At 42.8% G+C, this 27,889-nt stretch overlaps 1 protein-coding gene across 19 annotated transcripts in view; it reads left to right on the forward strand.

Annotated features, from left to right (window-relative positions):
* The window catches only part of atp2b2 (ATPase plasma membrane Ca2+ transporting 2), a 999,595-nt gene that overhangs the window by 751,684 nt on the left and 220,022 nt on the right, over positions 1-27,889 (forward strand). For 10 of the 19 annotated variants that reach the window (XM_038812615.1, XM_038812611.1, XM_038812626.1 and 7 more), the window contains 6 exons: positions 3,257-3,289; positions 3,872-3,985; positions 8,389-8,430; positions 12,603-12,767; positions 15,292-15,506; positions 16,410-16,652. In XM_038812615.1, coding sequence (XP_038668543.1) covers positions 3,257-3,289; positions 3,872-3,985; positions 8,389-8,430; positions 12,603-12,767; positions 15,292-15,506; positions 16,410-16,652 — 812 coding nt within the window. The remainder of the gene's footprint in view (positions 1-3,256; positions 3,290-3,871; positions 3,986-8,388; positions 8,431-12,602; positions 12,768-15,291; positions 15,507-16,409; positions 16,653-27,889) is intronic. The other 9 variants (XM_038812623.1, XM_038812628.1, XM_038812630.1 and 6 more) reach the window with 4 other exon arrangements.

The raw sequence follows: 27,889 nt of genomic DNA on the forward strand, positions 1-27,889 counted from the left end.
TATTCCAATTAAGTACTTATCTGTTAAGTGTATAACATTGTATGAATCCAAATCTCCCTGCCCATTTGTCTGTGAGCTTGTCCTGTTCATTGTTCAGCAGTTAGACTCTGCTTATTTAAGATGATGTTCTTCAGTTTGTGTTCACAGTACACCATTGCATTGTGTGGCTCAGTTCCTACCCATACAAATGTTGCTTTGCTCATTTGTTCAGAGATGTATCTCTCGTCCTTGCGTCAAACAAGATAACATTTTAATTTTAATGACGTTCTGATATTGCGAAGAGAATAAATAGTCTTAAATAAACAGTTTATTTTCTTCCCATCCCAGGCTTTTCTTAAGTCACATAGCAGTCGCTGGCAACGGAGACAGGTAGATGGCCTGCCTTTGGTCTCGCAGTCAAGATCTAGCAACGCTGTTCTTAAGTGTCCTTTAGGAATAGAATAGATCCCAGGGTTAATTGCCCATTCATTTATTTTTCCTCTCCCAATGAAAAAATACCTAGTTTCCACTTCTCCCAATATTAACATAACTTAGATAAACAATTTTCCCCTGGAGAAGAACGACCCTGATGTTTGTTTGCCACTGTTAGCTCATAAAGCACATTGGTGGATCTCCCATACTATAAGTGTGCACTCCTTGGGGTTTGAACAGGATAAGTGAACATAACAATGGGAAATCAGTCAGATAGGTAAAAGGAATGCATTGCAGCACTTTGGGTGACATTCATTGCTTGAACATTTTAATTGGGCGGTCAATATTTGAGGAAAATTGTGCAAGAGTATTGCCTGATAGATGACATACGTTAGCAGTGGTACATTGTTTTAAGTAAAGGGATGAGTAGAATATTTATATATTTGGCTGAACTCTTCCACTAATCAGCAATTACGTTCTGTTTTTTATTCACTGTCACTGTGTTAACCCAATTTTTCAAGGCACGAAATGAACTCTTGAATGAAATTAAATGTTAAAAAAGCAAAATTAGTGAAAATACAGGCAAGACCTACTGAAAATGTAGTTGCGCATTCCAATAGGTCTATTTGATATCATAAATATGGGTCAGGATTCTCCGCGAACCGGCGAGGCGGGCCACTCCGATGCCGAGGAGTGGCGTGAACCACTCCGGCATCAGGCTGCCCCAAAGGTGCGGAATCGTCCGCACTTCAGGGGCTAGGCCGGCGCCAGAGTGTTTCGCGCCGTGCCAGCCGGCGCGGAAGAGCTTGGCGCCACACCAACCGACGCCGAAGGGCCTCCGATGGCCGGCGCAAGTTGCCGCATGCGCGAAAGTGCCAGCGTGTGCTGGCGTCATCCCAGCGCATGCACAGGTGGGGGTTCTTCTCCGCACCGTCCATGGCCGAGGTTGACAGCAGCCGGTGCGGAGGGAAAGAGTGCCCCCACGGCACAGGCCCGTACACGGATCGGTGGGCCCCAATCGCGGCCAGGCCACCGTGGAGGCACCTCCCGAGGCCATCCCCCCCCCCCCCCCCCCCCCCCCCCCCCAAGGACACTGCAGGCCACCCGTGGAGCCAGGTCCCACCGGTGAAGACCTGTTGTGATTACCGCCGGCGGGACCCATCGAAAACGGGCGGCCACTCGGCCTAGCTTGTGCCGGAGAATCGCTGGGGGGGCCGCTGCTAGCGGCCACCGTCCGGCACGGCGCGATTCCCGCCCTCGACAAAATCATGGCCCCTGGAGAATATGACAGCCAGCGGGGGCGGGATTCACGCCACCCCCCCGGCGATTCTCCGACCTGGCGGGGGTTGGAGAATCCCGCCCATGATTCTAGAAAAGTCCTGAATGTAGAAAAGATAGACCTTTTTTCCTTCCCAAAGGTATCATTTGTCCCTACATAATCCCTTCACTGCATAAGGTGAATTAAGATACTGTGAATATTTGTACAACATGTCCTTCAAGTGAGAAGGAGATGGTGAGCATGATATTTTGGGGTGCAGATAGGTCAGTGAGAAAGACTTGCCTCACATTACTTTCTTTTAGCTAAAACCACTTTATGGCCACTTACGGCCATTTTCCCGCCCAGCCACAACTTTAGGCTGGTGGACGTGGGCCAGAGCAGGGTGGGAAACCGAGAAATGGATGAATCTCCACCAATGCCGAGACGTGGGGGGAGGGGCGGGTGTGCACCTCAACCTGAAGGACCCGGGATCATCATAGCTTCATCTCAATTTAACCTGCAACTCCACCCCGAATTGAAATATCACTGCCTTATCATTTGTAATATACATGGTAGTATAACTGATTACAGTCATAAACCTCCTGTTGAAATCTAGTGAGTCTAAAATTATGCAAATTTTTCCGTTGGTAGTATAATTGCTATATTGGAATCTTCAATTTTCCTCTGATCCTATTTGTGGGCTAGTAATTTGGTGAGTTCCTGTGTTTTTCTTTTTTCCTGATTGATGGATCCCTTTCTTCTAATTAATTTCCTCCAACCACCACCTTTCACATATTTAAACTGATAGACTTTTCTTATGCACCTAGAATCTATCTGAACGTTCAACATTATGTAACTCTATCTCTATCTATGTAACTCTATCTCTATCTGAGCACTCTTTCCACTATTTTCCATCTTCCCACCCCACCCATTTTTGCATCTCTGAAATAATTAAATCTCTTTTCCTTAAGTAAAAGCTCTTTTCCTTAAGTAAGGACCAACAAAAGTGTGGAATAAAATGGAAGGTGATCCATTTTTTTCCTATTAGATTTCCAAGCCCAATAGCGAACCCTCCCAATAGTTGCTCAACTGACCGTTCTTTATGTGGGAGCTTGGGGTGAACATTGGCAAAGAGGAACTTTACAGCTGAGCATTCGCATGCTCCCTTCCTCTACCCACAGATGCACATTTTACATCAGGGGTCTCAGAAGCAAGGATCCCGATGGATCTTGTGTTCACTTGTCAGTGTTTACTGAACCCAAAAATAGAATTCCTTCTGCTACTCTCAGGACCTTTCCAATCCTCTCCTGTGACTCAGGTGGCTTTCCTAGGTGCACCAAGTTGGGAGGGAGCAGGGTCGGGGACAAGGGAGGAGGTGGAGCTGAAATAGTTCCATTCTGCTCTGTGAAGTGCTCCTGTTTTGTTCGAACTAACACAACCTTTTTATTGAAACTGTTACAAGGTTTTTAAACGTTCAAGAGCTTGATCTGAAGGTATTTTTGTTTAAAAAAAGAGATTGTACCTTTTTTGAGTGCACATCAAGGTTTTGCCTTTCTACATTCTTAACATTTGCAAATTACAATACAGGTCAAACAACAGAAGATGAACGACAGTTACCAGGTATTGTACATACTAACCAGCTGTAGAAATGAAGACATAGCAGTAGCTTGCACTGATTTTGGAATTCATTACAACAGGGCTGCAGCAAGGGGCTTTGGCTTCCCCTCTCTCTATCTAACTGGCTCAACTTTGGCTACCGCACACGTGTTTCAACACTTCCTTCTAACTGAGCTGTAGAGGCCCTGCCGCTTTGTGCTGCCGCAGGGAAGCTTGCAAACATTCTGATGATTATAATGCAATGCCTCGTGCAGACAATAGCTCCCATGCTTGGTCTTGCTATGCCATCACATCTCTTTGTGTGTTTTGTGATGACAACTGCATTGACTAACGTGTTGATTCTACATGTTTCATGTTATTTATTTAATCCATTCAAGAGAGAAGTTTGTCCTTTCTTGCAGGACTGTTTGCCTGTGAAAGTGTATGCTTTTTCTGTAAAATGTGGATTTTGATGCTTATCGTGTTTTTGTTTTGCTTTTACAAAGTTAAATAATGTGTTTTGAGCAAAAGCCATATTAATCCATTTCATTTTTCTTTCCCCATTTGATCTATTTGCTTTTCCTTTGATCCATTGCTACCAAGTAGAAGCTCCCCAGCCTCCTGCCCATGCTGTTCCCCCCCAGCCCCTGTCTACTGCAGGTACAGAAGGCGCTGCAGGTGCAAATGCCACTGATAGTACCAATATCAGCTTAGTCAATGGTATGTTGAGAACACCTGGCTTTTTATTATTTATTTTGATGAATTTCTCATGCTCCACCTGTCCTAAACCTTATCTGCGAACTGCACAGATGCTTTTGTATGCATGCGATAACAGTGTACATGTTGGGAAAATATATGAGCCAATAAGGTTCGCCATGATAATCCAATTGTCAGCAAATGTACGCCAGGCATTTTTCAATATTTCAAAATGGAACGTCACATGAGAGTCGAGAGGAACACTCTCAGATAAAAGCAATAGACAGCGCCAAAGATTTGATTGTATCAACAGCTTTTATTCTGTGAATGCCCCCAAAATATTGCAAAGTCCTCTCTATAAGACTTGAAGGGTTATTGCACTGTCAGCGACTGACTCCTTTTGAGGGGTATCACTTGACATAGCAGCTCTGAGGCACTGGTGAGGTAACTTCATTTGCTCATTCGCACAAACTGATCCCGAGGGATGGCACATTTCAGCGACAATAGGAACATTTTAAAAGGTCACATACATAACCAGCCTCTCTCCATTTATTTTTGACTGATAAACAATCACCCCTTTACAGATTGGTTTCTATTCACACATGAAGGTGAATTTTGCAAACGTGTGTGACTAGCAGTGAACCTTGCCTGCAGCAACTTCAGAAAACCGCCCCCATATTACATGAAATCTAAAGAAAGTGTTGCTGCATTTCAGTAGGTGATTATTTTTTTATATCCTTTTTCACATAATGTAATAAAAGTAAAAATGTAATAAGTGTAATAATCAAAGAGAAATGTCACATTCTAAACGCTCAAGTTTAAAATGGGTGAGTGTTGTTGCAAAGCTATTTGTCCAAGGACTGGCAAGATTCTTTGAGCGCTCTGGGTTCACAGTCTTGTCTAACCATGTCTCACGCGGGTTGTAAACCATCGAGGCTGCTTCCCTGAGCACACAATGGTCTGTTAATTATGTCATTAAATTGCTGACAAATGTTGGAATTTTGAGACACATTTAACATTGTTTACTGGCCCGTTAGCCATGGGTGCAAATCCCATCATGGTCGCAAATGGGAAATCCCATTGAAAAGTGGCGGGAATGGACATTCCCACTGCCAGAGAACAGCATGCCACTGAGAAACACGCAGCTGGGGGACCGGAGAATCCAGCCCACTATCTCCCATATTTTCTCATCTTTAATGTGAGGTGATTGTCATCTGGTGTGGAATTCTCAGGTCACTGCTAGTGGTGTCCCAAGAGAATGATTACTGTGATTTTTGCACCCTTCAGCAATGTGGGGAACAAAGTGGAAACTTGTGTCCTCATCTGCTATGGTGCCTTACTTACAGTACCACTGCAGTGCTTTCTGACCAAGTTCCACTGTTTCAGTTTTTCAAAGCATTTATACAAAACTAATTCCTGTGAGGTGGGTTTAACAATCATCCATATTAGCTGAAATCAGTTCTTTGTTGAAACTAGGGCCCTTTCCCAGAGCGTATCATCAGATCACAAGTCACTACATTTAGTAAAAGCTATTCAATGATTCTCAGAGCCTCTTTCATAGTATACAGGGGAATCTTAACAAACTTGTGATTGTTACCTTCCTTTTGGGTAACCTGAATGATGTGGTGCTACAATTTCAACAATAGCATTTTGGTATAATATCTTTATTGGTCAATTTCTGATGATGTAACAGAAAGACCAAAACACTGATGAGGCTTCACTCTAGACGTAATGGCAGTTTATACAATGATGAGTGATTAAGTATATTGTGGAAGCGTATGTTTCAAGAGTTTAGCTCCTGGGCTCCTGTTTAACTTTATACTGGCCTGGATTCTCCGTTGTGAGTTTGCTGCTAGCGAGAACAAGAATTTGGCCGCGCCGTTCGCTGGTGGCAGGGTTCTCTACTGCCGCAGCTTGTTTATGGAATTTCCAGTTGAAACCACCACCACGCCGTGGGGACCAGAGAATCTCGCCGCCAGCAAACGGCTGGAGAGTTCTGCCCACTGTCAGGGAAATTGCTTCCAGCAGGATCCCCATTGACCGATTTATTTGAAGTGACTTCCATTTTGTTTAACTCCATTGACTTAAAATCAGAGCCTCTGAAATGAAAACTATCTTACCACAAAACACTGTGTGGGTTTATTTTGCAATGCTAATCCCTAAATTTTATACTGAGATTGTCCAATCCTAACACTAATCACCCATGAAAATGCACGCACAACATACTTGAGTGCTCTATTTTGCTCTAGTTTTCTTGGATCTTCCCAAAAGTGTAGATTTTGAGTGTCAAATCCATCATTATGAAACATCTGACAGTTTTATTTAAGCTTGCGCATTGTTGAGTTACATTTCTGTTGGACAGCATGCTTGTCTCGTATAGTGCATGAATTTCATATTATACTTCTGCCTCATGCATTTCTAGGATTGTACCAGCGCGAAGTGTCACTGATCTTTCTTAGCAGAGATAATGTTGAGATCTGGACTGTTTTTGTTCAGATGAGTGTTTCATATATTTCAAAGTGCATTACTGATGTAAGAAGGTATCCCTTTAAACATTTTACAGATTCACTTCACACAGTCTTGGTTTTAAGACAGCTGAAATTAGAAAGTTATTTGGAAAGAAAAATAGAATCAGTGTAATCTCCAGTTATGGTGACAGGATGAGCAGTTCATATTGACATGGATCTATTTAATTGTGCATGTCTGAGTGTATTTGAAAGCTAATATGCATCAGTACATACACGAGCTCAAAAATGCAAGCATTTTAATGATAGAGTAGGAGGACAATGACTCAGCATTGACGTCATTAGTGCATTACTGATGTGTGTCAGGAATGGTACATAACCATGTTGCTTATAATTCCCACTTTTGTATGGAACACTAAAAGTCCATTGACCATAACCACTTGGCTGCAGAATTCATTTTCAGAATGTGCACTTAAATGTTTTATATTCAGTATAGGTAATTCTATGAAATGCATATGACAGATGTGAGGCAAAATTAAAATTGCTCTTCTAATACCGGCTACTGATGCCAGCGATAAGCTGAATCTTTCATGCAAGGGGGATTTGCATGATGTTCCATCGACTGTTTGCTCATCCAACTGTTTTTAGTTCTGTGCCGTTTTTAAGTCTTCACTTCACCTTTTTGTAAGACATTGATCCAAGCAGAGAGGTTCAAAAATATGAGTTGCTTCCTGCTAAGGGAATGACCAGGGTTGGAGGAAATCTGACATAGGTTACAAGGGCAGCAATATTCCCTCCCCCCCCCAATTTTTTTTCCTTTCAAACATAGACACCAATACCACAATACTTAATTGGAATAAAATACCATCTCATTTCACCGTACTCCAAATATTTAACTTAGCAGTTCTTGAAACGCATTTCACATCATTGGGATGTGATATCAGTGGGTGCAAGCTGATGTGGTTTTGTGGAGGTTGTAGAAACAGATTGGAACTTGGATAATCAAACAAGTGCTGTTGGCTTAAGTCATCGGACAAAAGAACTGTGACTTCTCGAGACACAGGTTCAATTCGAGCTTAGGGGTTGGTCTTCCATTCGGCAATTAAACTGAGGTCAGAGCTTTATAAGTTCACTTCAGCAGTGTAGGTGAAATAAAATACTGCATTCTCCTCGCAGCAGTGATTGCAGGTGAGCTTGAAATTATTTGACGACTGAGCAAAAATTCCAAGATTAGCAGAAGTGATCTTTTCACACAGTTATTTCTCAGGATGCCTCAGATTTGGAGATGAGGGAACCTCAATTAAGTTGTTGGAACACATGGATTTAATGCATGAAATTTCTCAAAGGCTAAAATAAATCTAAGACTAAAGTAAAACTGAGGGAATGGACCCGGCTAACAAGAATGTACCCTGCACAAATGCTGCCCCGTTTGAATTCTCTTCAGAGATGATAGTCATCAATCTTCATTTCCCCCCCCACCCCCCCATTTGACTGCCAAAATAATGCCCCAGCCAACCATCGTTAGCACTATAGTATTCATTTCAGTATCTGTGTACCATACAATCTCAACATTATCACTTTATTTGTGGACATAGAGCAGTTCTATTTACTGACAACCACTTGAGTGATACCTTTTCACCTGTGCACATGAAACGATCATTAGTCACTTGGACTAGATTTTCGTTGTATCAAGCTTCATGGTGTACTGTAACCAGTTACCCCTGAGTAATGTGTTCAAATATTTTTGCAAATATGATCCTTGAACTGGTGAATTCTTGTGCAGCTAAATAGACTGCTCTCCAATCAGTTGCAGATTTCTGGCCATTAAAAACTGTTAAAATTTTGTCTATTGTGTCAACCATTTTTTTTATTTTCGGTTGCAATGTAACACTATATGTGTTGTCTCTGTTGTGACTCTTCACTGTTTGTTTCTGTTCTGTTTGTTGTACTTTTTCATCATAGGCAAAATGCAGGATGGAAATATGGAGAACAGCCAGAATAAAGGTAACCGTTCTTCTCGACAGTCGATCAATCTCTGTTTATTTTATACTGACATCAATGCTGTTCAATTAAGATGTTCCTTTTCTCTAGTTCCCGGAAGTGACGACCCAGTATTTACTAACTATTTCCAATTCTTTTCAGACAGGAGTTTTGTTTTTACTGATATTGAAAATAAATGTGGTAATGCAGTCTGCCACATCTCTGATGATTTTGTAAAGGATCTTCTCGTTTTATAAATTTCTAAAATATCCTCTAGTTCCACTGCCTGTCATTTAATTCACATGTAGCCTTCTTATAGACTGTTTTGACAGATGTCTTAATATCCGTAATAGTTTGAAATTTTCCATAAATATGCGTTTGTGAAACTATGCAAATACTTTTCCTTTGAAACATTGGGCATTAGTATGGCACAGAGCTGTTTACTTAATGACCAAATGGGAAGGTATATAATAGAGTACCGCTAGCAAACAGTACAACAGCTACCTGATGGATATTTAACCATCCATTAAAGTTTTGCAATTATTGATATTGCCAAATAGAATTTTGGTCGAAAACATGTGAAAAGAGAGCATAAAAATCAAATCTACAGATGTTAGACTTTCAAACATAAACAAAGGGACAAAAACAAAACTTTCAAACTTGAACAAAAGGATACAAAAAAGTAATAAAAAGAGGTAAATTGCAAAAGGAAACTAGCGCAAAATATCAAAAAGGATAGCAAAATCTTTCTTTGTTCTTTCTTAGAAAATAGACGACAGTTTTAGATAGAGGATCTGGATTGGCACAGGCTTGGACGGCCGAAGGGTCTTTTCACGGACAGGAGCAGGAATGTGGCGACTAGGGGCTTTTCACAGTAACTTCATTGAAGCCTACTCGTGACATAAGCGATTTTCATTTTTCATTTCATTCCTGTGCTGTAATTTTTATTTGTTCCTTCTTAGAAAAGTTTCTGTAAGTACATAAAAGGGAAGAGAGTTGCTAAAGTGAACGTTGGTCTCTTGGAAGATGAAACCAGAGAGTTAATAGTGGGGAACACAAAAATGGCAAAGATGCTAAATTGATACTTTGCCTTAGTTTTCACAGTGGAGGACACTAGTACCATTCTTATAAAACAGGCAGTTCAGAGGTAATGGAAAGGGAAGACCTTAGAACAATCTGCATCAATAGGGAAACAGTACTCAACTAACTATTGGGATTTAGGGCCGACAAGTCCCCCGGGCCTGATGGCCTACATCCTAGGGTGTTAAAGGAAGTAGCAGCCGAGATACTGGATCCATTGGTTATAATATCCCCATATTACCTGGACACGTTCCTGTGGATTGAAAAAATGCTAATGTAATGCCCTTATTCAAAATAGGATGGAGGCAGAATGTGGGAAATTACAGACCAGTTAGTTAACATCTGTTGTTGGGAAATTGTTAGAATGAAGTATCAAGGAAGTAATATCAGGACATTTGGAAAGTCAAAACGCTATCCATCAGAGTCAGCATGGTTTTATGAAAGGCAAATCCTGTTTGACTAATTTGCTAGAGTTCTTCGAAGATGTAACAAGCCAAGTGGATAATTGGAGCTTTAGATGTGGTATATCTGGACTTCCGGTAGGTGTTTGATAAGGTGCCGCACAAAAGGTTAATTCACAGGGTTAGATCACATGGGATTTAGGGTTCATTTAATAGCTTGGACAGAAGACTGGCTGACGGACAGGAGACAGAGAGTCGGGATAAATGTTTTTTTTTCTGGTTGGCAAGATGAAAGTAGTGGGGTGCCACAGGATTCGGGTCCTTGAGCCCAGCTATTTACAATCTATATAAACGATTTGGATACAGGGATAGAAGATTCTATAGCCAAATTTGCAGATGACACAAAAATTGATGAGACAGTAAGTTGCAAGGAGCAAAGAAGAACCTTACAAATGGGTATAGATAGGTCAGGAGAGTGGGCCAAAATGTGGCAGATGGAATTTAATGTGGATAAGTATGAGGTCATGTATTTATAAAAATGAGAAAGTAACGTATTATCTAAAGGGGAAGAGAATTTGGCTTCTCCGTTCAAAGTGATCTGGGTGTCCTCCTTCATGAGTCACAGAAAATTAGCGTGCAGGTACAGCAGATAATAAAGAAAGCGAATGGAATATTAGCATTTATAGCTAAAGGAATAGAGTATAAAGGTAAGGAAGTCTTGTCACAACTATACAAGGCATTGGTGAGACCGCACCTGGAGTATTGTACACAGCTTTGGCCACCTTATTTGACAAAATATGTCGTGGCATTGGAAGCAGTTCAAAGGAAGTTCACTAAATTGATTCCAAAGATGAGGAGTTTGTTATATGAAGAGAGATTGAACAGTTTAGGCCTATACTCTCTAGAGTTTAGAAGAATGAGGGAAGACAGTTTGAGGTATGCAAGATGATAAAAGGTATGGAAAAAATAGACGTGGAGCAGATGCTTCCTCTTGCATAGTCTTCTAGAACAAGAGGTCATTGTCTTAGGATAACAGGTAGCAAATTTAAAACTGATGAGGAGAATCTACTTTTCCCAAATTGTGATTATGTGGAATTCACTACCCCCGAGTGCGGTGGATGCTGGAACAGTGAGTAAATTTAAGGCAAAGTTAGACAGATTTTAAATTAGTAATGGATTGAAGGTTTATGGAGAATGGGCAGGATAGTGGAGTTAAGGCCAGGGTGAGAACAGCCATGATCGAATGGTGGAGCAGACTCGATGGGCCAAATGGCCTAATTCTACTCATATAAAACTTATGAACTTATCTTAGTTGTTGAAGGTCTTAATTGCATTGGGTTTCCTCCTGAAACGGTTTTTAATCTGTCTACTATTTTGCAAATGATGGATTGCTGATCTTGTCAGGATAAAGTGCAGAGTGGAGGTCAGGTGCATTCCACACAGAGAGAGATTAAAAATAAACAGATTTACCAATGACTCATGCATTAAACAGGAGACCAGCGTAGGCTCTTTGCCTGTTCCCTAGAGACGAGCATATGAGGACGAATCAAGTGTGAGAGGGGGGAAAAGAGAGAAACCTGTAAATATATTTTATAAGAAAAAAAATGAGAAACATCCATATATTTATTTACAAATAGTTTCAGCTGGGCTTCTGTTAAAAATAGCTAAATACTAAAAGCTGTTAAGAGGACTATGCCAAACAGTGTTGGATATTAAGTGCATCATAAAATCCAACCATTAAATGAAGCCTTTTCTTTCGTTAGCAATGTGGCCTACAAAGACAGGTTAAGTGTGAGACTGCACAGAATGATCTGTTACTTTCTGTATATGTTGAGAGTCACGTGCAAAACAGAATTAAGCCACCATCTTTATTTAGCACGCAACTCCAGTTTTGACAGCAATGCTATCTGTACCTGGTTTAATCACTGATGAAGGATATCTGAAGCAAGATGCATTAGATGATTTGGAGGAAATTTTAACTCCTTCCATCCGAGTGGTATCAATTGAAATGGTGGACCTCCCGCCTTCCACCTGTTCTTCGCCTATTCTTCCTGCCAAATTCTGCTGGAGGTGCCCACCCAAGTTAGATAGCCTCATTAATCTATAGAAGTCAAAGTCCAATGCCATACCTGAGGCAATCCATGGGATGGAGCAAGCGCTGCAGATATAAAAAAGAAGTGCCAAGAGTGGTAAGTTTCAAGATTACTGCAAGACCAGGAGGAAAGCTGTTGCCCCCGCCCCACCACACTCCCACCACTACAGCTGTGCACCTCACCCCCAGGATTACCTGTTTACCAGTTGGGTCAGTCTTCAGATCACTCGGGCTGGCAATGGGCATCCATTTGGTGGCTGCAGCTCACCACCAAGAATGCGAACAATCATTCCTCAGAACAGGCCAGGCACCCCCCCTGTCAACCAGGCTGAGTGTTCAGCCAGCAACGGTCCTCTGATCAATTGTCCATAATTAACATTTATCTCACCGATGGAGCAAATATTGAACATTGAGGCGTGCTGCAACTCTGCGTTTGTCTGCACCTTCATTTCTAAATGTTATCGCCGGAGATTTGAAGGAAGATCGCCTTCTTGCAGAGCGCAAATAATTTTTTTTTAAAAATCGATTTTGAAAGCTTTAGTGCTCCGGTGATTACTGAAGGAAACCAGATGTATCTGTTCAAAGTATTTCTGACTAGCTTTCTTTAATTTGTTTAAATTTAGCCAAGAAACAAGACGGCGCAGCTGCCATGGAAATGCAGCCCCTCAAGAGTGCGGAAGGTGGCGATGGAGAGGAAAAGGAGAAGAAGAAGGGGGGTGGACCAAAAAAAGAAAAGTCTGTTCTGCAGGGCAAGCTCACCAAGCTGGCGGTGCAGATAGGAAAAGCAGGTGAACCGATTGCTAACCCAGAGAACTATTAGCCTTGAGCAAGTGAAATTGTACAAAACCTGCCGTTAACTGACCACAGTTGCTGCTAATGTTCCTTCAGGGAATCTTCAGGCAATTGAAGTTTGCCAAGTCAGCGGCTCCGAAACAAACCAAAATGCTGCAGATGCTGGGAACTTAAATAGAAACAGAAAATGCTGGAAATGCTCAGGGGGTCGGACACAGACTGTAGAGCGAGAGAGAGAGAAACAGTTAACTTTTCAGGTAGATGACCTTTCATTAGGAATCCTTCTGATAGGTCATTGACCTGAAACGTTAACTATGATTCTCTTGGGGCAGCATGTGGCGCATTGGTTAGCACTGGGACTGCGGTGCTGAGGACCCGGGTTCGAATCCCGGCCCTGGGTCACTGTCCATGTGGAGTTTGCACATTCTCCCCGTGTTTGCGTGGGTTTCACCCCCACAACCCAAAGATGGGCAGGTTTGGTGGATTGGCCACGCTACATTGCCCCTCAATTGGAAAAAACTATTCTAAATTTATTTTTAAAAAAACTATGATTCCCTGTCCGCTGATGCTGCCTGATCTGTTGAGTATTTTCCACATTTTCAGATTTTGGGATGCTTTATCAAAACCATGTGAGCTACCGGGGAACTTATCTCTAGTGCTGCGTGAACTCCTATGGTCCAGTTTTCGTGAAGCTATCTTGTGATGTCAGTAAATTTAAAAGGATTACTGTGCAGATAAATGAACCATCAGCAATTGTGCCATTGTGCTTCACATTCACACTTCAACTCATACCTCAATCAATTTACTACGAAAAACAACACCTTCCTAAAACAAAAACTGATACAGGTAAGCAACAGACCAATGCCAAGAAATGACGTTAACTCACTCAGGCCATACACATCCATGATAGTAAGTTTGCTCAAAATTTGCGGGGCTGAATTTTACAGGCAGACCCTTTACAAAAGTTAGTGTTCATTACAAGGGAATTTGAGTACAAGAGTAAGGAAATCTTGCTGGGGTAGTAGAGAGCCGTGATGAGAGTGCACCTGGAGTATTGTGTGCAGTGTTTGTCTCCACACCTAAGATAGGTTGTACTGGCCATGGAGGGTTTGCAACGAACATTCACCACACTGAAACCTGGGATGGTGGGATTGTCCTATGAGGAATGATTGGGGAGTTTGGAAGAATGAGAGGTGATTTCATTGAAGTGTACACAATTCCTACAGGGTTCGACAGGGTAGATGTAGGAAGGATGTTATCCTGGTTAGATGGTTTAGGACCAGGGAACATTATCTCCGTGTTAGAGGTAGGCCATTTAGGAGTGAGATAGGGAGCAATTTCCTCCATCAGAGGATGGTGAATCTTTGGAATTCTCAAACCCAGAGGGCTGTGGAGCCTCAGTCGTTGGGCGAGATCTTCCGACTGTTTACGCTGGCGGGATCTTCCCATCCTGCCGACGGCGCACCCCTGTTGCGAGTTTCCTGATGGCGGTATTCAATGGGAAATCCCATTGACAGTGGCAGGACCAGGCGATCCCATCGCTGGCCAACCGCTGCCGAGGAGCAGCCAAAATAAATCACCAATTTAGTATGCTAAAAGCAGATGTTGATACATTTCTAGATACCAATGGCATCAAGGGATATATGAGTATTGTGGGAAGATGGCATTTAGGTTGAAAAGCAGCCATTATCTAGTTACATGACAGAACAGGCTTGAGGGATTGAATGCCTACTTCACCTCCTATGTTCCTATGATAGATGGAATGGCCCACTTTCATTCCTTTGCTCCTAAATATATATTCTGATTGATGAGCCAATTAGTGAGATCCATTCTGAGATTCACTTTCTCATTGGTTTTGCTTTTTAAAGATGAAAATATCAGAAAGCTGGAGCATTGGAATTTGACTATTTGAATTCCATCAGAGGCAGAAATACTAACAATCTAATGTTCATGGGTGCTGACCTGAATACCTTTTGCAACTTCGATGGAAGATTAATCACAACTCCCAGAGAAACTACAGAAACAGAGGATTGAGGCCATATGTCCAGTGTTTCCTGCTGTGCCCAGAATTATGCAAGTCACTCTAATTTAAATAACCAGTACTGGGTTTAAATTAATCATTCCCTGTTTACCCTTGGGTATGCACATATTTACAGAACCCCAAATTCTCTTGGCTTGTTACAATTGAATCCCCACTCCCAGGGAATTGTTTATTTAACCCCTCAGTTACCCTGTTGTCCCGCACTGCTCAGCCTCTTTATATTAAGCGGATAACTGCCAGTCCTTGTTTTCACTCTCGCAGAATATATTACCTCACACTTACCTACATTAACTAGCATTGCCACCTGCCTGCACATTCTGCCAACCTGACTTGTCTTCCTCAAGTCTTTTACAGTCCTTCTCAATGTTTGCTAAACCTCCTACATTGCGTGCCTAAAGTTCTCAGTTAAGATGTTAAATATGAAGCAAACAGTTGCTGCGACAGTGACTTAGTATTTTTTTTTATTGAATCTTCTCTAGGTTTGGTGATGTCGGCAATCACGGTCATTATTCTTGTGTTATATTTTGCCATCGATACTTTTGTGATTCAAAAACTGCAGTGGATGCCTGAATGCACACCGGTCTACATCCAGTTCTTTGTTAAATTCTTCATTATCGGCGTCACCGTCCTTGTTGTGGCTGTCCCAGAGGGTCTCCCACTTGCAGTCACCATCTCACTTGCCTACTCTGTGAAGGTATGAAAATGTACACCTATACTTTCCTACTTAGCTCGCAGATAACTATCACAGACCCAATTTCCTCCAGAATGGGTTTTCAAAAACAAAAATCTGCTTTGGTGGTGTCAAGTTGCATATTGCAGTATTTTAAAGTCTATCCATTGACACGTGGATTGAGGGATGCTTGAAGAAATCCAGTGAAGAGGTAGGCCAATGCTAACGGCCCCACGAAGGTTGTGGTAATAATGAATGAATAACTAGTAAAGTCCATCCAACATCATGCTTAAACTATGTTATTTACATTAGCAGCAAAGTGGCTGTGGTATTAAAACAACGTTTGATTGGATTAGCTTTGGGAATATACAAGTGAGGCGTCCTTTATGTTGTCTATGTTGAAATAAATAAATAAAGTGGAGGGAACCAGAGGTCTTGAAAAGTAAATTAAGAGAATGGTTAGAAATACGTCACAAGATGTATAAAGAAGTAAAACTCTGCAATTTGGAATATTTTCAGTGTCGACGTAATGTGAAGTTGAATGGGGAAACCGGCTCTGCAGTGTAGTTGGAGAGATTGTGCGAGGAAGGGCCTCTAGAGTTGTGTTACAAGCTGTAATACTTTAATGTAGAAGAAGAAATATGGTAGATTTAAACTCCAGGAAGGGCAGGTGGGGAGAGATGGCTGAATGGCTGCAAGTTCCTAGCATTACTTTAGTCACCACTCCTTTCCAGCTATGAATATGTGGTTTGATGAAGGCTTTGGAGATGTACCTGCTTAATTGCTCAGCCAGGGAATTAGGGGGTTTATCAGTGGAAGAAAATTGGAATAAAAACAGATTAACATATCTGCAAATAAAGGATATTTTCAAACAGTCTAATATTGGTAAGCTGTTACTTACTGTTATATTGTCACTCTTTTGACCAGAAAATGATGAAAGACAACAACCTAGTGAGACATTTGGATGCCTGTGAAACCATGGGTAATGCTACAGCAATCTGCTCTGACAAAACAGGCACTTTGACAACAAACCGAATGACGGTTGTACAGACTTACGTTGGGGATGTCCATTATAAAGAGGTCCCAGATCCTGATGTCCTCTCAACAAAAACACTGGACGTGCTCGTTAATGCAATATCTCTCAACAGTGCTTACACTTCCAAAATACTGGTAAGCTTTTCTTTCTTATTAATGCGTTAATTACTGTGTGACTGGCATGTCTTTTGGGAGCAGATTGTTTCCAGATTGCATTTTGTATTATTGTAACTGACTATTGTACAGTCACTTAATGTGGCAAATAGAGTTAGAAAATGCACAAAGGATAGATATTTTTGCAGAGGAAGTTGTTGATGGAATTAAGAGGCACTGAGTGGTAGTTTGTGAATGTTTGTGCTGGCGAGTAGGACTACAACAATCTCTTTGGACTTGCCTGCTCCAAATGCTGTTTGCAAATGTAAAAATTAATAAAATTGGTCACATTCCAAACCTCTGTCTTAGATTCAAAGTTTTGTCAAGAATTTTCAAGTGATTCATGCAACATTTAATGCCCCATTTAACCCAACGCTGTGCTGATTTTTCAGCTTTGCGTGGCATAGCAATACATAGAAGTCATATCACAACAACAGTCCTTTCAACTCAACTAGCCTATGTTGGCGTTCACGTTTTCTGAAAGCAAATACTTTACCCAACCTGTCCCCATATCTGGAGGTTTTTTGGTGCAGTGGGTAGCGTCCCTATTTCTGGGCTTAAAGCTCTGGGTTCAAGTCCCACTTCAGGACTTGATGGCCACAGAAGGTGCATTTGTAACGTGGCCAACAGGTTGATTATCAGCCTGTAAAACCTTCCAGTATGTATGTTGGCAGGTGGTAAGAGCGGGAGAGTTTCCTAGTCAACCATACTGCAGAAAGCAACGGTAAATCACTACAGTACTTTGCCCAGAATAATCATGGGCCAGTCCAATGGAAGTTCATGTTTTCGGCAACAAACCTGCCTTCATAGGCCATGGCAACTGAAGGTGGAGGAAATAAGTTCCCCATATAGCTCATTTTCCATCACCTACCTATCCAATATAATTTTAATGCTTACAATTTCACCACGTCAATCACTAACCTGGAAATGAATTCCCCGGCTGTGCCATTCTCGATGTGAACAAAATCTTTCTGCTGTCTTTTTCTCCTCTCTCCCACCTCCTCCTCCTCTTTCACTCCCTTCCCCCAACATGCATCATGCACACACCCTCTGGACTTGATTCAAACCTCCTCCATCCCTCCCAGCACTGATCCATCCTTGAACCTGCTCTCAATTTCTGCATGGGGTCCCATGATCTCACTGAGATACTTAGCACATGCTCTACTCCTGATAATATTCCGCCTTCCACAATTAGGTGTTTCTCTCTCTCTCTAGCCCCCACACTCTCAGTTTATCTTTCTGAATATTCTTGTGTCCTTTTTCCATTACTTTTCTCCTCAGCCAACACCACTGCCTTCTTTACTTTGGTGCGTACACATGGTTCCTTTTCACTGCTTCCTTGAACTTCTACCCTTCTATCTTCCTTTGCACCATGCTCCCATGCTTTTCAAGGTCATGCACCAACACCCTCCACCCTCACTTAAGCAATTCCAGGGAACCAGTTCTTTTCTTGGCTGCTAAAAAGAAATCTACTGTCCCACATTAGGAAGTATAATTACAGTGTTGAAGATTGGTGCTAAGTTTGGGATCTTTCCAGCAGAAGAAGAGGTAACCCAACTATGGACACTATTCCAAGGAACTTTAAAACATGATATTGGATCCCTTGAAAATTCCTGATAAATTATAAAAATCTAAGTCTTATGAAAGGCTTAGTTTGATTCTTATTCGTTCAAGATCTGCCACTTTCCCATTTAATATGACTTTATTCAAGATGAAGGATTAAATTGCATTTAGGAAATATATGTTTTCTGTCTTACATAATACTCTCAGGAAACACTGAGTGGCTTGCTGTCCTGGGGCATGCCAAGCTTCAATCCTGTTACCAAAATAAAAATTTCAACCTCTTACAATGCTACTATGGATTTATCTCTTACTTATAACTTGCTGTGTGACAAATGCTGTTTATTTTGGCTGAACTGGGGCTATTCCGAACGCAACCTCGATAAATTTGGGCTGTTTTGTAAAATTGTTCAAATTGAAATCTTGATGTGACTGCTCGATGCCGAATGGATGCAAGTTGATCATTTGAAATGCTGTTGGGTTGATCGTCAGCTGATTGGAAAACAAATTGAAGGAACTGATTGCACTGAATCAGAGTAGTTATTAGCGACAGTCCATATAGATTTGGCTGAGATAAATGGGTCGTGATTTTGATAGAGATCTCCCGATGTAACTGTAGCCGTGCTGCTGCTATTGTGGATGTTCCACATTACCAAATTAATCTCATCCGAAATAGACTGCCTCTAATGCAAATGAAAACGGTATGACGTCAAGGATTTAGATGACCAGGGAAGATGACAGCTGATGTGACAACGTCAACCCCACTAGCATTAGCAATGGCATAATAATTTTGAACAGGCTGTTGCAGAAATTTCTCCCGGTTATACTGCAGGATGCAACATGCATGACCCCCAATTGTCCCAGGGGTAATTTTAACTTGTTCTGCATGAAACAAGGGGCTTGGGTTGGCCACTCTTTTGCACCTCATTTCAGTGTTCACTTTTCATACATTTTACCTGATTTTACTCTCAGTTGACGTTTTTTAAAATTTAGAGTACCCAATTTGTTTTTTCCAATTAAGGGCAATTTAGCATGGCCAATCCACCTAGCGTGGACATCTTTGGGTTGTGGGGGCGAAACCCACGCAAACACAGGGAGAATGTGCAAACTCCACACGGACAGTGACCCAGAACTGGGATCGAACCTGGGACCTCAGCACCGTGAGGCAGTAGTGCTAACCACTGTGCCACCATGCTCCCCTTTCTCAGTTGACTTGAGGTTAAAATTACCTCCTTAGTTTTTGGATTTCTATTGAACTCCACGATCTTAATATGAATATTCATTTTTTTTTATCTTAAAGTGCCATTAGTCATTTAAGTGCATGAAAAGAATATAAGGGAACAACTTGGATCAATGAACTACAACATTTTAACCAAAAATGGCAACTTTGAATTTGGAAGTGGGCAGGAATTGCACATTAAGGACTCCTAATATTCAGTGTCACATATAAATAAATAAAATATGTCTTTACTTAAACAAGTTCAGCAACGAAGCTTTTTCTTGAGCAGTATAATTTTAGATAAAATAATTGAAATGGAGCTGGATGAATACCTGAATGAGGTTTATACCAATAACTTTTAAAAGATATTTGAATTCCTGGCAACCAACTTAAAGGAATAGCACAACAAAAATAATTCAAATGTTAAGACTTTTACTGAAACTAACTAAAAGCAACATCGACTAAACATTACTTAGCAGGGTAGCATGGTGGTTAGCATAAATGCTTCACAGCTCCAGGGTCCCAGGTTCGATTCCCGGCTGGGTCACTGTCTGTGTGGAGTCTGCACGTCCTCCCCGTGTCTGTGTGGGTTTCCTCCGGGTGCTCCGGTTTCCTCCCACAGTCCAAAGATGTGCGGGTTAGGTGGATTGGCCATGCTAAATTGCCCGTAGTGTCCTAATGAAAGTAAGGTTAAGGAGGGTGTTGTTGGGTTACGGGTATAGGGTGGATACGTGGGTTTGAGTAGGGTGATCATGGCTCGGCACAACATTGAGGGCCGAAGGGCCTGTTCTGTGCTGTACTGTTCTATGTTCTAACTAATACTCAAAATGACAGAAAAGATAATCCCTATCAATGTCTTAATAATTACATGTGCATTACAATATGCTCTCCATAGGATTACAGTCTTTATGGGAAACTGTCTAAAGTCACTCCGAGAGTCCAAAGGGTTCATGTTTCCTCATTTCACTGGGGTTTAATGTTGAGCGAGTGCCGGATGAAAGGCGCTTATTTCAGATTTCAGCAAACTTCCAAACAGACTACCAGCAGTAAGGCCCAATCCGTTAATTTCTCTTCCTGACTTCGGCAGGGCAAATCTTCCAGAGTCTTTCGAGAGTCATGGGACACATCGCCTCAACCAGTAGCTTACCAAGGACTCACAGCCTTCTCTCTATTGACCACACCAGCTGCAGCCTTTTGTCTCTGACCACTCTTTCTTCTGCCCAAAACCTTGGAGACCAAAAGTGTATCCATGTTAGTCCAGCTGCTTCAGCCTTTGTTTCTTTGTTGTGAGCATTTTCCATCTTGTTGCCTTGCTCCCTACCTGGAAACCCCCTGTCCCTATGGCAATCAGGTCACCAGGCTTGTTTTCAGTCAAATTTTGAAGCAGATCACATGATGTTCTTTGTTCCTCCATTTTCGCTTGAATTAAAGAGACAGTGCAAAATATAACCATCTTATGAAACCTTGCTTTCTTAACAGTCTGTATAAAAGATGTTTGATGTTACTGTTATTAACCTCCTGTAACTTATTTTTGATCGCCTTTGGCGATTAGAGAAATTTACAAGTTTTTTCCCCCTGAATTCACCTTGAATCTTTAAAGAAAACTATTGTTTTGTCTCTCCAAGAAGATTATATTACTGCTAGCGAGTGTGAGGATCAGTGGGGTCACAATGTTCAGTTGCAAGGTAACTGCATAAGAGAGTGGCAAGCAATTCAGAAAATCGAGAGGGTGGGCACCTTCATCCCTCTCTACAACTTAAGTTTTAAGTTAAAAATGGCCTCAGTAGCCAGGCGACTATTATGGTGGGAAAACTGCTGCTGTGTAGTGTTGGTCAGAGCCATGTGTAGAAGCAAGCATGGAGACAGCTCCTTACTTGGACCTTTACTGTACCTATCTATATGGTTTCTAGTCATTATTAAACAGTTTCAACTACTTAAGACTGTGAATACCTTACTGAGACCTACCGAACAACAACAACACCTTGCAACAGAAATCAGTTTAGAGCAACAACTTATGATTGAAAACAAAATAACGTTATGTTGAAAAACACAAAGCATGTGCTTAGATAGGTAGGTTATTTTGCATTGTGATTCTGTTCAAAACAAAAAGGGTGTACACTGAAAGTTGTTCTTGTGATTTTGAAGTTTCCATTTCTGATGTTTGCAAGTGCACAAGAAAACAGTTGGATTGGAGTGCATACTGACGATTTTTACAAAGGATGCCGCAGTTAAATAGTGAAAGAAGTAACAGTTCCAGAAAGTGGAATTCTGAACAAAAGTGGGGACGCATATTGGACTGTGATGCACTGAACTTATCTGACATTTTTAGTTGAAGAGATTATTCTACTCAGTGTGCTAGGAACATAATGATTTGTTAAGTTTATTTGCGACATTTGTTGCGGTGTGTTCCGTAAGGGATGGAGTCGATACCAAGGAGTGTTTTTGGTCTATTAAGGGAGGGATGTCATGACAGCTGGTTATGTGTGTGGACTTGAGTATTAGATGCCTTATGGTACTTGGATAAGATACGGTAAGGTACACTCTGCCCGATATATGGGGTCAACTGACCTGAGGGTCAAAGGTCAGATAGCACATGTTAGAGAGTGGGCCAGCATGGCAGATTAAATTATGTTGTTCTTGCAGTTAAATCTGTGACTTCTTTCAGCCTGAGATGTGAGAGCAGAGAGGGCCGCACTGCCTGCCTTGAGCACTGGCCCCTAGGTCTGGGAGAGGCTGGCTTCAGGCAGATTATTTTGTAAATGGGGAAATGCTTAGGAAATCAGAAGCACAAAGGGACTTAGGAGTCCTTGTTCAAGATTTTCTTAAGGTTAACGTGCAGGTTCAGTCGGCGGTTAGGAAGGCAAATGCAATGTTAGCATTTATGTCGAGGGGGCTAGAATACAAGAGCAGGGATGTACTTCTGAGGCTGTATAAGGCTCTGGTCAGACCTCATTTGGAGTATTGTGAGCAGTTTTGGGCCCCGTAGCTAAGGAAGGATGTGCTGGCCTTATAAAGGGTCCAGAGGAGGTTCACAAGAATAATCCCTGGAATGAAGAACTTGTCGCATGAGGAACGGTTGAGGACTCCGGATCTGTACTCGTTAGAGTTTAGAAGGATGAGGGGGGATCTTATTGAAACTTACAGGATACTGCGAGGCCTGGATGGAGTGGACGTGGAGAGGCTGTTTCCACTTGTAGAAAAACTAGAACCAGAGGACACAAACTCAGACTAAAGGGACGATCCTTTAGAGATGAGGAGGAATTTCTTCAACCAGAGGATGGTGAATCTGTGGAACTCTTTGCCGCAGAAGGCTGTGGAGGCCAAATCACTGAGTGGCTTTAAGACAGAGATAGATAGGTTCTTGATTAAGAAGGGGATCAGGGGTTATGGGGAGAATGCAAGAGGATAGGGATGAGAAAAATATTAGCCATGATTGAATGGCGGAGCAGACCCGATGGGCCGAGTGGCCTAATTCTGCTCCTATGTCTTATGGTCTTGTAGTCTAAGGTGGCTTAGTTCCTGACACCCCGGGGGACATGCAGGCTGACTGTCAGAGGCCGACTAGAATGTCCCAATCAGTCCTATTTACTAAATTTTCATGCCTATCCACCCCTGTACTCGTCCCCTTATTGGGGAGAACATCTTGCCCATGGTGCTTTCCTGTCTGTCTTTTTTTTAAATATATGCTCGCGTATTGTGAACAATGAAATGCCCCCAAAACACAGTAGCGTCACTGTAGAAATCAAAGCTGATAGTTCTGTTTAAGCGTTACAAAGAGAAAGCCGCGGAACCGAAAATAAAATTATCTGTCGATTTCGGGGGCAAAGGGGGTGAAATGGGTCAATACCAGTAACACTGAACCATTACTAATGAGCAGTTGGTTGAACACTGCAGTCAACTTTCATTTCCATTGATATGCATTTCATAGTGGCCACATTCTATGTAGATTGCAAGCATGGGCGGTTAAATCGAGATCTACAGAATGGAAAGCTTTTTACTTCATTTAACACCAGCAATAAATTACCTATTTTAATATTCCATCAATTGATGACCCCGGTACAAAATTTTGCATAAGGGTAAACTATAAATTAAAGCAGGTCATATTAAATTCAGGAAGACTTAAGCACTGGCTCGCTGTAATGCTATTATCCTAATGTTCCCATCATGTGCAGCCACCCATTAGTTTGAACATCATGCCCCTCTGTGGATGTGAGTTAATCAAAATGTACTCTTTCCACGAGAGCTGGCCAACAGTTACCGGATACAATTAAAGGGTAGTGCAGGAACAGTCTGAAAAAGCACAAATGCCAAAAGCTGTGTGGAAACCATTTCATTCCATCTGCCTGACACATTAGGAAAGGGATTTACTCTGCTGGAACCGAGGAATCATTAATGCAGTCCTTTGTGATATCTTTCAAGGACGAACAATGTGATATGTCTTCCAGGTTGTAATAGCGTTTCAAAAGCCATGCTAATATGCCAGTGCCCCTACGCCAAGCCACCCTCTGGAAAGCTTTGTCTTACAAGAACTATTTGATAAAGGAGCCGATGCTATTATTCTTGAGAGATGATTGTGCAAAGGAAATTGACAGTCCGAACTTGAATGAATCGCAGCACTAAAAAAAAAAGATCTCTTGCTGTGCAATGAACAGAAGGAACTGGAAAGGCCAAGGGACCAAAACAGTGCTCGTGCCAGAATTGCAATTTAACACCTATCTCATTGGGATCACCAAAGGAATGTGTTTTTGAAATGCTTTCTGTAGCTGCTTCGTTCTCGTCTTCATTTCAAAGTGATTCTGCTTGTCCCTGACGTTGATGCTATTTAATGGTATGGCTGTATTGAGCAGTATATGGTCGTCAATAGATATCATCTTTTAGTCACACTGTCCTGACCCTGCTAATATAGATGTGGCCTGTGCAGAAGTGAATTGGAAAGCTGAGCTTGTGTTGGCTACGAAGAATTGTGATGTGCCATCTGCTATTCTGGAATGGTTTCTGGTCCCCCTGATGGGCAAATTGTTGAGTTCTGACAATATGACCTTTGGCCTATTTTCACTTGGTGTAGATTTCTAAGGGAATAACAATTCTGCCCCTTTCAATTCAAAGCACCTGAAGTCAAAATCAAAGGTTAATTTAAAGAGAAACTACTTGTAAGCTTACATTTTGAGTATGCTTTTTAGTTTCTTGTTTAAGTTCTTTTTAACGAGGGAAGTGAGGGTGATTGCCCTTGACATCAAGGCAGCATTTAACTGAGTGTGGCATCAAAGACCCCTGACAAGATTAGAACTCTCCACTGGTTAGAGTCGGACCTAGCACAAAGGAAGATGATTGGGTGTTGTTACAGGAGTTCCTCAGGATAGTTTCTGAGGCCTAACCATCTTCAGCTGCTTCACCACTGGAGAGAGGGTGGAACACTGGTAATGCCACTGGACTAGTAATCCAGAGGCTCAGGCTAATGCTCTGAGAACCTGGGTTCAATTCCCATCATGGTGTTTAAATCCATTTAAAACATCTGGAATTAAAAGATAGTCTCAGCAATGATGACCTGCAACCAGTGTTGATTGTTATTAAAAAAACATCAGGCATTAATATCCTTTAGGGAAGGAAATCTGTCATCCTTGCCCAGTCTGGTCTGCATGTGACTCCAGACACATTGCAATGTGGTTGACTCTTAACTGCCCTCCAGAAATGGCCTAGCAAGTGGCTCAGGGGACTGGTGGTGGGTGGTCTGTGGGTGGCGAAGTGGGTACAGGGGGGGGGAACTATCTGGCAGGCCAGGTCCACGCGCCCCCAAAGCCATGTTGCCCGGCGCGACTGCTGCAGGTTGTCATGTGCGCATGTGTGGCCACGTACCCGGCCATTCTCCGGCCGATTTTGGCATCGGAGCCGGGAGTGCTACCTGGCGCGGCTGCTAGCCCCTTACCGGTCCCAGAATCGGTGAGGGTTCGGCGCCGATTTTGGCATTGTAAAACGGCAGAGTTTCCACTCCGCCGTCGATACTTAGTCGCAGAATCGGAGAATCCAGCCCTATATTTTTGCGCAGGAACTGAATTGCACCAGTTTTACAATCTCCTTGCTGTCGTAAAGTGGGATGCAATACAGTGTTCCACACCATGCAAATTGAGCTGGCAGTGTGAGAGCAAGAACCTGCGGCCAGCCATCCCTCCCACACCGCAAATAAGTCCCGGTTGCCACCATCACACAGAGCAGCTCCTGACCCCAGAATCACCTGGGTACCACTCCCGCCACCCCCAAGTACGAAGGTGACCCGTCCTCCCCCCCCCCCGCAGGGATCCCTGCATTAGTGGGACCTCACACAGACCCCCATCCCCAACACAGACCCCCTTCCATAAAAGGGACACCTGTCTGGAAGCTAGAGAACAGTCCAGACAGGGGCTGTGGGAAGCATGATAGCTATAACACTTACCTTGCATCTCCACATGTCCATTCCTCGAAGGAGAGAAACTGTGCCTGCATCTGGTTCCCAGAGATCCATTGTCTGCAGGCCATTCATAACTTTCGAGTAGTGGTCTGTGATTGACAGCTTGTAAAAATCATCTGCAGCTTTGATCCATTCATATCCATTCACGTTTCAGTGGCCGAAGTGATGAAACCCAAATGTTTGTAAACATTGACCACATCAAAGAGATGTAGGTGCATTCCCATCATACAAGCGTGTGATTTCACTGCACTTTCCTATCTTTGATGTGGTCAATATTTACAAACGTTGGGGTCTCACCACTTGGGCTACTTTGGGGTGTCTTCCTATCACAGTGGACTTTGTGAGGGGTCCCCCTATCGAAATGAAAATTAAATGAAAATCGCTTATTGTCACGAGTAGGCTTCAGTGAAGTTACTGTGAAAAGCCCCTAGTCGCCACATTCCGGCGACTGTTCGGGGAGGCTGGTACGGGAATCGAACCGTGCTGCTGGCCTGCTTGGTCTGCTTTAAAAGCCAGTGATTTAGACCAGTGTGCTAAACCAGCCCCTAGGGATCACAGGGGTCTCTGTGGGGTCTTCCCCATTACAGGGGTCCTTGCAGATGGTCCCCCTATCGGAGTAACTGGGGGGTGTCTCCATATTATAGGGGTCCCTGAGGGGGAGGGTGTGGCAGGTCAGGTCACACCCATACTTGTGGGTGGGGGGGGGGGGGGGCACTCAAGCAATCCAGGGTTGGGAGCTGCTGTATGGTGCTTGGGGGGAGTTAGCGTTTGAGGCCAATTTGCGATGCAGGAGGGGGGTTAGGCCTCGGATGGTTTCTGCCAATGTGCCCCTGGCATGTTGAACCTTGCCTGTTGAACCTCGTTGCCCCCTTGCCCCACAGCAAGGTCCACCACGTCAGGTTCACGATTGTAGAGACCACAAGTGAACCGCGCCCACGTGCTTTCCGGCTGCGGAGAACGGAGATTCACGGGAGGGCGGAGCACAGGGCGCCGGACACGTGAAATAGATGCAACTGGTTCATTACAACCCATTTTCATTTAGTTACATGCTCCTGCTGCCGTGTGGCATGGAGTTCATTCACATTGCCAATGGGGGGGTCGAAGCATGGTGAGTCCCGATTTCTCCCCGACGCCCAATTCTCTGTCCCATTGGGGGACGCATTCTGGACATTCAGGGAACGGGGAATCCCACCCAAAAGTACCATGACTTCCTTCCATCAGAAGTGCCGATATTTTTTGATGACTGCACAATGTTTTGTACCATTCACGACTCCTCGGAAACCGAAACAGTCCATGCCAATATTCAGCAAGGCCAGGACAACATTCGGGCTTTGGCTGATAAATGATAAGTAGCATTTGCATCACCAGGAAATGGCCATCTCCAGCAGGAGGGAATCTAACCATCTCCCCTTGACATTCAATAGCATTAGCATTGCTGAGTCCCGCATAAGCAACATCCTGGGGGTTACTACGGAGTTGAAACTCAACTGGAGTAGCCATATAAATACTGTGGCCACAAAGCAGAATTGTAATGCTGAGATGAGTAACTAACCCCTGACTTCACAAAGCCTGTGCACCATCAACAAGGCACAAATCAGGAGTGTGATTGAATGTTCTCTGATTCAGTTCTCTGCTAGTTACCTCCACTTAGCTCTTTAAGCTTCTCCCCTCAGGTCTGTTTGTCTGCTTTTCTTTGTCACTTACTTGTCTTCTTTCCTTCTGGATGGAGAAGGTAGGTGGTTTGGTGTGGTGTGTCATGGAAAGCAATCATCAATGGTTGTGGGTTTCATTTGGGAATTCAGGATTTCAGGGAAAATATGGCCATCAGCAACATGCTCCCAAATTCGTCTCCCAATTATCTGTAGAGCAGACGTTACTCGTGCTAAGGAGGTTTCAGCTGCCTATCTATTACAGTTTCTTGTAAAGTATCTCCACTTGATTCTCTTGCTGTGATTAAACGGCATCGTCGCGCCCGGCTTGGTGATGCAACGAGGTTGT

This window comes from Scyliorhinus canicula, chromosome 11 (genome assembly GCF_902713615.1).
Source record: "Scyliorhinus canicula chromosome 11, sScyCan1.1, whole genome shotgun sequence".
Taxonomy (NCBI): Eukaryota; Metazoa; Chordata; class Chondrichthyes; order Carcharhiniformes; family Scyliorhinidae; genus Scyliorhinus; species Scyliorhinus canicula.